This window comes from Gorilla gorilla, chromosome 4 (assembly GCF_029281585.2).
Source record: "Gorilla gorilla gorilla isolate KB3781 chromosome 4, NHGRI_mGorGor1-v2.1_pri, whole genome shotgun sequence".
NCBI lineage: Eukaryota > Metazoa > Chordata > Mammalia > Primates > Hominidae > Gorilla > Gorilla gorilla.
The window spans coordinates 36,959,106-36,974,285 of NC_073228.2; the positions used below are offsets into that span (position 1 = coordinate 36,959,106).

The 15,180-nt window shown below is 35.8% G+C and overlaps 1 protein-coding gene across 8 annotated transcripts in view; it reads right to left on the reverse strand.

The window, feature by feature from the left end:
* Nucleotides 1–15,180, reverse strand: part of STXBP4 (syntaxin binding protein 4) — a 280,286-nt gene that overhangs the window by 154,282 nt on the left and 110,824 nt on the right. For all 8 annotated transcript variants that reach the window (XM_055388705.2, XM_063706252.1, XM_063706254.1 and 5 more), the window contains 3 exons: nt 13,831–13,947; nt 13,285–13,334; nt 10,842–10,975 (listed from right to left, as the gene is read on the reverse strand). In XM_055388705.2, the coding sequence (XP_055244680.2) occupies nt 10,842–10,975; nt 13,285–13,334; nt 13,831–13,947 (301 nt within the window). The remainder of the gene's footprint in view (nt 1–10,841; nt 10,976–13,284; nt 13,335–13,830; nt 13,948–15,180) is intronic.

The following is a 15,180-nucleotide window of genomic DNA, read 5'->3' on the forward strand; positions in this document are numbered from 1 at the left end:
GCGTCCTCATATCTTAGCTCCCACTTATAAGGGAAGAGATAACGATGTTTGGCTTTCCATTCCTGAGTTACTTCCATTAGAATAATGGTAACATCCATATTTTTGATATTACAGGTTGAGTACCCTTATCTGAAATGCTTGGACCAGAAGTATTTTGGATTTTGGAATACTTGCATATACATAATGAGGTACCTTAGGAATGGGACCCAAGACTACAACATACAATTCATTTGTTTCATAAGCACCTTTTACACAGCTTTTATAGAATATTTGTAACAATTCTGTGCGTGAACCAAATTTGTGATCTTTGAACCATCAGAAAGCAAAGGTGTCACTATTCTGGTCACCCGTGTGGACAATCTGTGGTTGTTTGGCATCACCATCATGCTTGCTCAGAAAAAAATATATCAAAGCTGAAGTGGGCTGGGAGGGTGTTTTGTTTTGTTTTGTTAGTTTTTTTTCTCTTGGGGACACTGAATAAACTGTGTTATGCTCCTGTGTTTTGACTACCACCCATCACATGAGGTCAGGTGTGAAATTTTCCACTTCTGGGGCCATATCTACACTCAAAAGTTTTGGATTTTGGGGCATTTCAAATTTGGGATTTCAGATTTGGGATGTTCAATCCGTATAACAAATGCAGTAATAAAAATACATGTATATACTTATACACATCTTTTTTGCAAAAAAAATAGTAACAGGTGGGATTATTGAGAATATATGACCATTAAAAACATTTTAACTTTCAAAAAAACCTTCCAAATGGATATTTAAAAAGCTCTTGATATATACTGCAAAACGGATTCCCAAGGATGTCATGCCAATTTATATTCCCCACCTGTAGTGGATGAAATGTTTACTTTCAACTTTAATTAGTGGCAGGCCCAGATGGCTCCTAAACTGGAGGGATTTTTTAAAATGCCTAATACATGAGCAATTTAAGAAAATAAAGTATATTCTCTACAGAAGGATTCCCGCTCCTTGCTTCCTCTGCTTAGGCATCATTTAGGGCCTCTTGGGTGTAGAAACCTTAGCTCCAACTGCTGATCTCAATTCTGTGAAATCTCTGAAGCTTAAAATCCTACTTATCATGATGGTTTCATATTGTTTCTGATGCAGGGTGATATTCCTTTCTTGTTTTTTATCTAAACACACACACACACACACACACACACACACACAAATTTAAAATGTCATTTCTATGTGTAAGAGCAGAATGGGAAGGTTTTAGCATGAGATCCCTCTTCTATCTTGATCCTGAAGTCCACTATGAATCTTGAGAGCTGTATTTCCTGGCTTTAATACTGTGGACCTTTTCACAATCACATATTTATATGTATATGTATGCATTTGTTTATAAGAGCTAGAATAGCTTGAATGAGATGTGTGTGTATATATACACATTATATATGTTATACATTTTTATTCATAAAAGCTTGAATTTAGAGAGCTCTCTACTCAGAACTGGTTTTTGACCTTTTAAAGAATGTGTAGACCCTTTGATTGCCCTAAAATTTGACCAAATTGTTGTTGGAATTACCCTCTCAAACCTCTGGGTGAAATGTACCTTTGCATTGTGAGTTTAAGGATGACTCAGCAGTCTGAGTGGGGTGAAAAGTGACTTAGAACAAGAGGTGGCTGCGCAGAGTGATGTGGCTTTTGGTGCTGAAGCTGTCGTGCCAACTCCTCTTACATTTAAAGCTTCCTGTATGCCCCAGTGTCTGTCAGATGTAAAGTGTGTCTCCACTTTCTAAAGGATCAAGCCCCAGTTGTCCTTCTGCTTGACAAATAATCTGTGTGAACCTGAGGATTTCAACAAATGCCATTGACTCACTAAGATAAAAAAGAGTGAAAAGAGATCGTCTGCTCCCTACCCCCAGCCTGTCTTTGACTTTATTCATTACTCCTTCAAATCAGAACATATTAAGAGTGTCCTCCTGCCAGGGTTCCTGCCAGCCAGTTATTCCCACAATCGCTACTGTTGTTTAGCAGTGGGAGTAACAGGTTGGCCCTTCCTGCTTTCCATCCATGTGGTCCTATCTCTCCTATATTAAAAAGTTTTTAGGATTCACCTGTAACAGCTAGTGCTTTTGAAGATTTTTGCCCTATTTTGTATTCTAGTTATCATTTCCATGAGGCCTGAAGGAAGGTAGTTAAAGGCCTGTGCTTATGCTGCCAATTTAACAAGAAGTCAATATATTCTCTTTTTATTAAAGACCTCATATGGGTTACCTGGCCAGATTTTTTCTTATTATGCATTTTTAAAGATAGAACTGCCTCTTTATGCTTTTGTTACATAATCATTTTGTCAATCTATATGTCAGTTAAACAGAAATTGCAGTTCTGAACATGTAGTTCAAAACTATTTTATTTCAAATAGAAACTACACAAAGGCATTATAATGATATAGAACATGTAAATATAAGGAGATCAATAGAAGCATCTCCAGGGGTTCCAATACTGATTAAAAATGCCTATTCTGTTTTCAGACTGTTTTCACTGTGAATAATGACAGAACAGACAAAAGTTTCCTCACAGTTAGCAATAAACAACTGAAAGATAAGATGCTGATTAAGACATTTAGCCACAGTTTCCGGTGACAATTACATTCTAACACAACATCAATAATAACATTAAATGATACATATTATGAAAAGCTCTCATCTACCATATTTTCAAATGTATCCAAGTTGAAAGAAGCTTTAGACAATAATAATTTAATACCTACCATAGCGAGAAAGTAAAATTAAATTAATTACTCTAAATAACAATAATGTGGCACCAGCAGTAGTCATGGCAGTGGCAGCAGCAGCAACAACAACAACAACATCCATACAGGGAACATCTTACCCTACCAGAGGCTCTTTTGGGAATTTCATATGTACTTCATTTAATCTTTCAATCCTGCCACTTTGATATTATGAGATCCACTTTTTATATGCAAAAACAGACTTAGAAATTAAGCAATTTGGCCAATGAAATTGGATGAACAATTGGGGTGCTCTGTGGAGCATCTCTAAGGAACATCAGAGATTCTGTGGAGCATTGTTTACATGTATTCAAACTGCTGCTTCCTTCCAGGCTGCCTCTATGATTTACACACTTCTCTACTGTTAGAGGTATTCTGGTGAGGCTGGGATGGCCATGTATACAATGATGTGGAAAGCGTTCATGTTCCCTATACATGGGAGAGTCCTAGGTCGGGGTTCATAAATACTCTGAAAATGGATGTAAAATGTGTATAATCTCACATTTCTGGGAAGAAGATTTTCATCAGATTTCAATGGAGTCCACAATCCAGGAAAGCTTTAGAATTGTCTTCTAGGCCTGGCACGGTGGCTCACGCCTGTAATCCCAGAACTTTGGGAGGCTGAGGCAGGTGGATTACCTGAGGTCAGGAGTTTGAGACCAGCCTGACCAACATGGTGAAACCCTGTCTCTACTAAAAATACAAAAATTAGCCAGGCGTGGTGGCAGGCACCTGTAATCCCAGCTACTCAGGAGGCTGAGGCAAAGAGAATTGCTTGAACCCGGGAGGCGGAGTTTGTGGTGAGCCAGGATCACATCATTGTACTCCAGCCCGGGCAACAGAATTGTCTTCTAGATATTCCTTAGAGCCTGGTTTTAAGCTGTAAGAGCCAATAAATCTTATCCTTCAGCTTTCTGAGAAAGTCCCATAGTATAACATCCTAGAGAACACTTATATTAAGAAGAAAGTAGAGGCAATTACCCAAGTAAAAATTTCAAATTGTAACTTGAAATAACCAGATAGCCAAGGCAAAGAAAGAAAATGAGGGAGGGGTTGTGGCTGAATTATCTACCCCATGGTAGTAATTTTGTTTTCCATGCAGAAAAAGCTGCTGCTTAAAGAGAAAGAAAATCAGCTGAATTTAATCTGAATTATTAAACTTGAAAAGCTATGTCATACAAATTTATAAAAAGTACTGGCAAAATGTGCCAACATTAGCAATTACATTTCTAAATAAAAGGACAACATAGATTTGCTAGTTTTAAACATCAAAGCATAACCCTTGCAAGAGGTAATACCTTTATAAGGAAAACTATAAAATGCTCATGGGAAAACTACAAAACGCTTATGGAAGAAACTGAAGAGGCTATAAACAAATGGAAGGATATCCCATGCTCACAGATCAGAATAATTATTAATAGTACTGTTAAAATAACAATACTACCCAAAGCAATCTACACATTCAATATAATACCCATCAAAATACCAATGACATTCTTCACGGAAACAGAAAAAAATTCTAAAATTTGAATGGAACCATAAGAGACCCTGAAGAGCCAAAGCAAACCTGAGCAAAAACAACAAAGCTGGAAACATCACACTACCAGACTTCAAAATATACTACAAAGCTGCAGTAACCAAAACAGCATGGGACTGGCCTAAAATCACACAGACCAATGAAACAGAATAGACAACCCAGAAATTAATCCACATATTTACAGCCAACTGATTTTTGACAAAGGTGCCAAAAGCACTGGGAAAGGATAGTCTCTTCAACAAACGGTACTGGAAAAACTGGATATCCATCTGCAGATGAATGACCCTATACAAAAATCAACTCAAAATGAAGCAAAGACCTAAATGTAAGATCTGAATATAAAACTACTAGGAGAAAAAAATAGGGGAAACACTTCAAGACAATGGTCTGGGAAAAGATTTTATGAATGAGACCTCAAAAGCACAGGCAACAAAAGCAAAATAAACAAATGAGATTATATCAAACTAAAGACCTTCTGCATAGCAAAGGTAACAATCAAGAGTGAAAAGACAACTTATAGAATTGGAGACAATATTTGCAAACTACTCTTCTGACAGGGAATTAATATTCAGAATACACAAGGAACTCAAACTACTAGCAGAAAACCAACAGCAAAAAACCAATCAATCTGATTTAAAAAGTGAGCAAATGATCTGAACAGACATTTCCCAAAAGAAGACATACAAATGGCCAGCAAATAGATGAAAAATGCTCAACATCACTAATCGTCAGGGAAATGCAAATCAAATCCACAATGAGTTACCATCTCACCCTAGTTAAGATGACTATTATCAAAAACACAGAAAGTAAATGCTGGAGAAGATGCAGAGAAAAGGGAACCCTTGTACACCATTGGTGGGAATGTAAACTAGTAAAGCCACTATGGAGAACAGTATAAAGGTTCCTCAAAAAACAAAAATAGAACTACAATATGAGTCAGCAATCCTACTACCGGGCATTTATCCAAACAAAAGAAAGTCAGCATATCGAAGAGACATCCTGCCATGTGTATTGCAGCACTATTCACAATAGCCAAGATATGGAATCAACCTTAGTGTCCAACAACAGACAAATGGATAAGGAAAATGTGGTATGTGTGGGTGTGTCCATATATGAATAAAAAAGTTGATCTCACGGAAGTAAAAACTAGAACAGAGGGTACTAGAGACTGGAAGGACACAGAGAACAGGGGGATAGGGAGAGATTTGTTAAAGGATAAAAAATTACAGCTAGATAGAAGGAATAAGTTCTAGTGTTCTATACTAGTGCAGGATGAGTATAGTTAACAATAATGTACTACATAGTTTGAAATAGCTAGAAGGAGGATATTGAATGTTCCCAACCAAAGGAAATGATCAATGTTTGAGACGATAGATATGCTAGTTACTCTTATCTGACTATTGTATATTATGTGTATCAAAATATCACTATGTACCCCATGCATACATACAATTATTACTTGTCAATTGAAAATAAAATTTAAATAAAATATAAAAAACCTGATTGCATAATTAATTTATAACCAGCCTGGAAATTACTGAGTATCATTGGGGAAAAAAAAGTGCAGATGAAATTTTTTACTTTTCTTCCAAATAAGTTCTGCAGAATTTCGAATATTTTCTTTGAATAATCATGTTTGACAGATACTGAAGTTAATGTTAGCAAGATAATGAAAATTAATGATGGCAGTGTTCACTGGGCTATGTCTGTGCAGGTGTTTCCCTCCACTGTTGCCACCCCAACATAAAAATGTCTGATATATAAAATTCTGAACTTACACATAACACATTACGAGTGATTATTTTCATTCCTCCTAAAACCCACAGAATTTCTTCACATAATTAGCTCTTATGAGTTTTTGATATATAATTTGATTTTTACAAATGTATTAGGTTATACAAATTTTTAAGTATATATTTATTGGGAAAACTGAGTAGACACTATGAGTGGCATGGTTTCCAATCCTCCATAACACAGTTGTGAAATCAGAACTTACCCCAGAGGGTCTTTGAATGTTACCCCATACCAAGCCAAGCCATCTATTACCCAGAACTGTACTGAAAACATCATTTTGATAGTTAATTAACATGGAACTTTACATCTTTCTTTCTCTCTTTCTCATTCTTTTTTCATCTATTCCCCAGCATAGGGAAGATTAAAAGTGGCAAACTAGAGGGATGGTGGAATGTTAGAAGCAAGCAGAAAGACAACTAGCAGGTAGGGTGACATTAGGGAAGAGACAGAAAAACAACCAAAATCTAACACACTAATCTACTAATATGCCATATATTAATGGGTACTTGTAATAATGATTATTGAGCCATCCGAACTAAATTAACTTGTATTTAACTTATACTAATGTATCACTTTTTTTTAAATTATACTTTAAGTTTTAGGGTACATGTGCACAATGTGCAGGTTAGTTACATATGTATACATGTGCCTTGCTGGTGCGCTGCACCCACTAACTTGTCATCTAGCATTAGGTATATCTCCCACTGCCATCCCTCCCCCGTCTCCCCACCCCACAAGAGTCCCCAGAGTGTGATGCTCCCCTTCCTGCGTCCATGTGTTCTCATTGTTGAATTCCCACCTATGAGTGAGAATATGCGGTGTTTGGTTTTTTGTTCTTGCGATAGTTTACTGAGAATGATGATTTCCAATTTCATCCATGTCCCTACAAAGGACATGAGCTCATCATTTTTTATGGCTGCATAGTATTCCATGGTGTATATGTGCCACATTTTCTTAATCCAGTCTATCATTGTTGGACATTTGGGTTGGTTCCAAGTCTTTGCTATTGTGAATAATGCCGCAATAAACATACGTGTGCATGTGTCTTTATAGCAGCATGATTTATAGTCCTTTGGGTATATACTGGTACCAAAACAGAGATATAGATCAATGGAACAGAACAGAGCCCTCAGAAATAACGCCGCGTATCTACAACTATCTGATCTTTGACAAACTCGACAAAAACAAGAAATGGGGAAAGGATTCTCTATTTAATAAATGGTGCTGGGAAAACTGGCTAGCCATATGTAGAAAGCTGAAACTGGATCCCTTCCTTACACCTTATACAAAAATCAATTCAAGATGGATTAAAGACTTAAACGTTAGACCTAAAACCATAAAAACCCTAGAAGAAAACCTAGGCATTACCATTCAGGACATAGGCATGGGCAAGGACTTCACGTCTAAAACACCAAAAGCAATGGCAACAAAAGCCAAAATTGACAAATGGGATCTAATTAAACTAAAGAGCTTCTGCACAGCAAAAGAAACTACCATCAGAGTGAACAGGCAACCTACAAAATGGGAGAAAATTTTCGCAACCTACTCATCTGACAAAGGGCTAATATCCAGAATCTACAATGAATTCAAACAAATTTACAAGAAAAAAGCAAACAACCCCATCAAAAAGTGGGCAAAGGACATGAACAGACACTTCTCAAAAGAAGACATTTATGCAGCCAAAAAACACATGAAAAAATGCTCATCATCACTGGCCATCAGAGAAATGCAAATCAAAACCACAATGAGATACCATCTCACACCAGTTAGAATGGCGATCATTAAAAAGTCAGGAAACAACAGGTGCTGGAGAGGATGTGGAGAAATAGGAACACTTTTACACTGTTGGTGGGACTGTAAACTAGTTCAACCATTGTGGAAGTCAGTGTGGCGATTCCTCAGGGATCTAGAACTAGAAATACCATTTGACCCAGTAATGTATCACATTTTATTCTCCAAAGATGGCCACAATAATAACTTCTGACTATATGCTCTTCTATAAAGAGACCTTGTCACTTTCCCATACACGGGTGGAGTCTAAGTCCCATCCCCTCAAATTTGCATTGATGAATAGAATATGGTGAAAGCGAGGCTGTGTGACTTCTGAGGCTGGGTCATAAAAGGTGATACAGCTTTTGTCTTGTTCACTGAAACACCTATGCTGGAGCCTTGAGCCACCACATAAGAAGTTCAACTACCTTGAGGTCACCATGCTAGGGAGGCCAAATATAGGTAGGTGTTCCAGTTGATAGCCACAGATGAGCTCCCATCTTAGATGTTCAGCCCAGTAGAGTCATCAGATATTGCATCCCCAACAGACATCTGACTGCAACCACGTGAGAGTGCTCTAACATGAGCTGCCTAGCTGAGCGCAATTAACCAAAAGGACCATGAGAGACAATACTAAATTGCTGGTTTAAGCCATTAACTTTTGGGTTGATTTGTTCTGCAGCAATGGTAAATGGAACAGCTTATTTTTAAAAAAATGCTATGTACATAGTTCAACCACAATTCAAAACTTATTCCCGAGCATGTTTTTTGTGCTAGGAATGTGATAGGTAGGTGCTTCAAATAAATTATATTATTTAATAATCAAACAACTTTTTTGAGTAATATCTTCATTTAGTGAAAAAGGAGATGTAAAATACTTTTTAAAAGCTCTTTTCTGGCCGGGTGTGGTGGCTCATGGCTTTAATCCCAACACTTTGTGAGGCTGAGGTGGGTGGATTGCTTCAGTCCAGGAGTTCAAGACCAGGCCTGGGCAACATGGAGAGACCCTGTCTCTACTAAAAATAAAAAAATAGCCAGGCATGGTGATGTACACCTGTGGTCTCAGCTACCTGAGAGGCTGAGACACCTGAACCTAGGGGTGGGAGTGATGGGGGATCGGGGAGGAGGAGGTTGCAATGAGCTGAGATCGAGCCACTGCACTCCAGCCTGGGTAATAAAGCAAGACCATGTCTTGAAAAAAAAAAAATGCTTTCTTGCATGCAACTACTTCTTGTGTTACGAATGCAATGTGTCATTGATTCTCTTTAAGGATAATAACTTCATTTTATTTCAAGAATATAATATAGCTATCTTCAGAATATTACATTATCTTTATTTAATTAAAGGCTTTTTTCTCTCTCTTCAGAATCTCCCTGTTATGTAGTTCTTCTCCCCCTGGACCATTATTAGGTGATTCTTGGTTGTTGGTTCATATTTTAAATAAGGATCAACAATAGAGGTTCCCACTAAGAATGGTATTGCACCTAGGGGGCATTTTTGGAAATTTGTGAGGCATTATCTATTGTCACAGTGTTTGGGGATATTTTCGGCATTTAGTGAAAGGGTACTAGGAATGCTAAACATCCTATCATTATTGGATACACTGAACAGTCCTGTGCAACAAAGAATTGTTCTGTGTCCTGTATAATGTTTAAATGTCCTACTAGATATTTATGGTGGTAAAAAATCTGTTTGTAATTACTCAAATCTGGAACAAAATTCCACTTTTAGATAAACTCCAAATATTTTTGCATAGTTTTAATATACATTAAATTTCCCAGGCTTGTACCTACTGTATAAATTAATGGAAGATTTTACTTTCTTCTCTTCAGAACTTTACCATTGGTCACCATTTTGGACAATCATTTGGACATTACTGATGACAATCTGCTCATGCTATTTAAAATGACAACACAAGGTTCCTGTATCAGTCTACATTCATGGTTGCCACATTTGTGGTGATTCTCTGTTTAGGTGCAGGCATCTGGTGACTACATTATATATCCTAGTATAGCTGTACTAAAGCATTTATGTTTTGAAATATATATAATTTTATTATAAATCACCTCCCTCTTATTTCTCCTCTACAGTACATTAGCACATTGTTGATTTTTATAAATTATAGGTATAGTTAGGTAAATTATAATTTTCATTGCAGGAGAATAAAGAGTACGTAAGCAGTAGTTAGAAAAAGGGAGTTGAAATTCATAAAGAGGCAAAAGTGTCTGGAGAGACACAAAAAGAAAAAGAGGAAAATGTCCAGTCATTTAAGTTTTCCCCAAGGATTTCTTTGTCTGTTGGGATGATGGAAGTTACTTAGAGCATTGCCTTACTTCTCTTTCTAGCCCAATGATGACTCTAAGGGTATCTAGTGACAGTTCACGTAGTTCCTTTAGAGAGGTATTTTCCTGGCTCTAGCATAGGAGGATATGCCTGAGCCAGCAGCTCTGAAGACTAGGGAACCGGTTCAGCTATTCCAAGCCATTTAATTAATTACCCTGCTGACTGCCCCAGAGTCTGTTCCCAGTCTTCACTGTCTGTGATCCTGGGGTTTTTTCCACGGTTCTGCTTAACTCATTGTTTCAGCAGTTTTGTCTGTTATATTTGTGTTTTGGGGTCTTTTGCTCAGTTGGACTGTACACTTAATCTTATTCCATCTGTGGGATATTATTATTTAACAACAAGTTCCTCAATGCTGATTCCACTCCTCCAGTTCCCAGTGCTGCTGCGGATTGATTTTTACATTTATTCTTCCATTTCAAAGAAACTTTGGGTGGAAGCGGATGTAAAGGCATATCTTAATTAGAGCTTCATTCTGAGCCTTTACATAAAGGAAATATTCTCCTCCTATGATTGGTACATTAATATTTTTATTGATTAGGTATCAATTTTCCTGTAGGCAAGCCACTATAACAAAATTCAACTGTCTGACTTCAATTTGTTTTGTTAAATAAATTACTTTTAAAAAGTGAAAAAATGCAGAAAACTTACAATCCATATCAAGTAAGGCACGAACAGATTTAACAAGTTCCTTAGATTCAAGCGCCAGCGTTGCTGGGATGCTACGTCCATTCCTTCCCAGCGGTGTGAGGGAAGTCTGAGAAGCTAACACAGCTCTTCTTTCACTATAAAGGCAATAAAATAAAGTTGAACTTACTACACAATAAACAACATCTATCTTTACTAAATCTGAAGTTGTATCAGTTATAGATTTGTACAAAAATATTTACATTTCTGAGGAAATTATTTCATATAACCAAAATTGAAGTAATTCACATAAAACAATATTTCTGTTTTCAATTATTTACGACATAATAAGTAGAAATATTTTAAAATTAGGTTGACTTCATGTATGAGAAAGAAGTAATAGAAGGATGATCTATCTCCTAAATCATTTGTTGGGTTTATTTTGTAAGTGCTTCTCTTTTGCTAACACGATATAATTTTATTTAGTTCTGTATAAATTCAAATTAAGCATATAAACATGAATTTGTCAAAATACATTTATTATTACTTCTAGTAATATTAAATATAAATTCAATATATGTATTTGGCTCCTGAAATTATCTCTTAAATTATTCCATTTTTTGCCTCGAATCAAAAACAGCCTAGAGCATTTGTATCACTTTTAAAAAATGCAAATGTCACCTAAAATGAATGCATTCTGATCTAATTAAAAATTAAATGTTTTCTTCAAAAAATTACACTAAAACTTACTTGAAAAAAAAATTTAAACTGATGACAAAATCATCATTATTTATACTCCATCTTCCTAAGCATAATGATATTAATTCACAAAGGGTAACAAAAGCATCAGTTCTCAAATTCAAATACATAGCCTTTATTCTGTGTTGAATGACCAAGGCCAATATCCATGCAGAGGATATGCTATATTGAAATGACTGCACCAGTTTTTACTAGTGTTTAATTTACTAAGACACCATGAAATGTTGTGTGATGTAGCTATTCAAAGTTGTCTTTTTTTCCATGAAGCAGTTTAAGGCAAGGGCAGGCTCTGGCTTTTAAATAGTCATTTTAACCTTAATTTTTAAAACAAAACTTTTGAATTATTAGTCAAGGTAAAACTAAGACCTTGGAAAGCTGAGGGTGGGTGACACACTTAGCCCATATAAGAAATAAATATGATTACCGATTATTTTAAGATCCTTACTGAGAATAATAATCATGAAATTCACAGAGTTTTCTTGTATCATAAGCATCAAGGAGAGTAAGAAGTTATGTCAGGCTCCTTCATCATAAGAAGTAAAACATTACTTGAGTTTAGAAGTGAATTATAAATATTCTTCTAAATTAAAAAATGCTATGTGGACACCAAAAATATCTTCATTTATTAAGCTGCTGTTTTCACAGTAAAGGGTAGAGTATTTATTTACTTTTTGAGACAGGGCGTCACTATGTTATCCAGGCTGGAGTGCAGTGGTATGATCACAGCTCATTGCAGCCTCAATCTCCTAGAGCTCCTGGGCTCCAGCAATCCTCCTGCTTCAACCTCCTAAGTAGCTGGGAATATAGGAATGCACCATCACATCTGGCTATTTCTTTTTTTTTTTTTTTTTGTAGAGATAGGGTCCCACTATGTGCCACTATGTTCCTTGTCTCAAACTCCTGGGCTCAAGTGATCCTCCTGCCTCAGCCTCCCAAAATACTGGGATTACAGGTATGTGCCACCACACCCAACCTCATTGAGTCTTCCTGTTTCTGCAAGCGTATATTGCTAGAAGTAGATGTATCTAGGACTAGTGGCAGCTATTATGAGAGCAGAAAAAAATTACTTTGGAAATGCATAAACAAGAATCTTTCTTTTGTAAATGTCTTTCATCATGTATCAAAATGACCATAAACTTGTGGTTTGAAATAAATAAATTTGATTAGTACGTTTGCAGCTTCTAGTAAGAAACTTTAAATCCAAAACATATTATGAATGAGACAATCAAGGTATATTCTCCAAATATATTTCTTTTATTTATAGCTACTGAAAGATAAAAACGAAAGAAAATGATTGCATGAATATGTTTTCCAAAATTCTGTTTGCCAGAACAACTAATCTGCTGGGTTGAGACACCTTTAGTAGTGAACCTGTGACCAGTAACTTTGATTCGTACGCAAGACAATCACAGAATTTTAAGTTAATCTCATCTTTATAGAATTTTTGATAAAGACAGGATAGGTGGTTTCTACCATAATTTTAGATTACAAGGTTACAATGATTGACTAAATACCTCCAGGAATTTCTTTAACAGAGATGGGACCCAAAACAATATGTCCTTGCATCTATTTCCATATGATGGCATCCAATGGGAGTTATGTAGCACCTTAGGACTACTTAAGAGATTTTTAGTATTTGAGTCACAATGACCAGATGAAGAATTTAATCACTACCCATATTCTGCAAAAAGCACTTAAATTTTCTTACCTTAAATTTGATAAAGGAGTAGAATTATCAGAAAATACTTCTTGAATAGCCTAGCAACAAACAAGATGGTGAAGGAGATATATCAGTTTGACAGTTTTTTAAAAAATATATTTTCTTCATTAATATTTATAACCTCCTCTGTCCACGGATTAAACTGATGCTTCTATTATGGGGGGGGGGGTGGTGGAAACAATTGAACTAACATGCAATTTTACTCAGAAATATAACAGCTATGAAAACATTTCTTTATAAGGTAAGTAGTTATCAAATAATGTTTATGCATTATCAGGATTTTTGGTAAAGTATTCATTAAAATAGTATATACTTGGAATCACATCACCTTGTCTCAATTATTTCTCTAAACAGTCTATAAAATGTTAGCCAGTCTTTTCATCATGTATGCAGTTCTAAATCTGACCATAAGCCAGCATTGCTGCTTTGAGAATAGAGAATGTTTCACTAGGTACCAAATACAGTAATATTTATCTATATGCCAGTTGCCTATATATTTTTTAAAGATGAATGTAATAGAACAGAAAAACTTACCTCTACAAAATGAAGAAGCTTTTCAGTGGATGCCTCAAAAGTTTTTCGAGCCATTTCTGATTTTCGTAATTGGCAGTCGAGTACCATGATTCTCTTTTTTAAATCCTGAACACTTTCCTGCACAGAGATATCAAAAGGAGCATTTACACATTTCTTCAGTTTTACATTACTGGTCCCTATTTTCAGTTTTTATGAACTAATATTCAATATTACCAAATTATCTTTTTCTCTTACTGTACATATGTTTTGATTTTGGGGGGCATGTAACTAACTGCATATTTAAAAGTTAATTTGCACAGAGATACTGCAAGTTTTATGAGATAAGTTGTATATGAGTTTATTGATTCTTATAGTAAAATACATTTAAATTAGTTTATGGTTTTGTTTTGTTTTGTTTTTGCAATGTGTCTTACCAGATGCTGACAGAAACCTCTACTAATTTAACATAACTAAAAATGCTGGATACACACACACACACACACACACACACACACACACACACACACACACACACGATGTAAGACAAAGCTAGCAAGGAAGTAAAGGAATTCCATGGAGACATGCAACAGCAATGCCAAGTGAACCCACTGGGGTAAGAGAGCACTGAAGCATTATTTGCTCGGAGGGTATATGCTGATCCCTGGTGGCCTACAGTTTGGGGTTTCAACAGTCACAAATGGAAAACAGAAGAACCTCAATGGGTGAACTAGGAAGAAGTAAACTTCACAGAGGTAAACAGTGTTTTGATGTTGGCTCAGGTGACTTGAGTAAAAAAGTTTCTCCTGAATAATTCCTAACCAAAAGTCCCCATTCACACAGGTTTGGGGCCAGAATTTACATTATCTGTGTGGCCTAAAAAGCCATATGCTGAAATTTTACTTTAAATTGGTCCCAGGCTAGCAGAAGCAAACCCAAAACTCTGGAGAGATATTTCTAAAACTCAGAGCTCAAAGAATTCCCACTTATAATGCATTGATAGAACATGACCTCACAGACACAAACAAAAATCACTAAACATATGAGAAAATAAGCTCTATGAATGAAAGCTAACTGAAGGAAATAAAGTACAGTATCAGATCTATAAAGACAGCAGATATTTAAGTGAGCAGATACAAAATATAAGGCAATTATGTTTAATATGTTTTTAAAAATAAGAGGGAATTGAAAGTATAATACACAAGAAACTATTGAAATAGATCCAGATAACATAAAAAATACATCTCAAAAATAAAAATGTAACATAACTAAATTAGAAACTTTATTTATAGATTTGACATCCAGTTAGATACAATTATAAAGAGAATGGGTGAACTTGACAACAGAGGTAAAGAAACTTCTCATAATGGAACA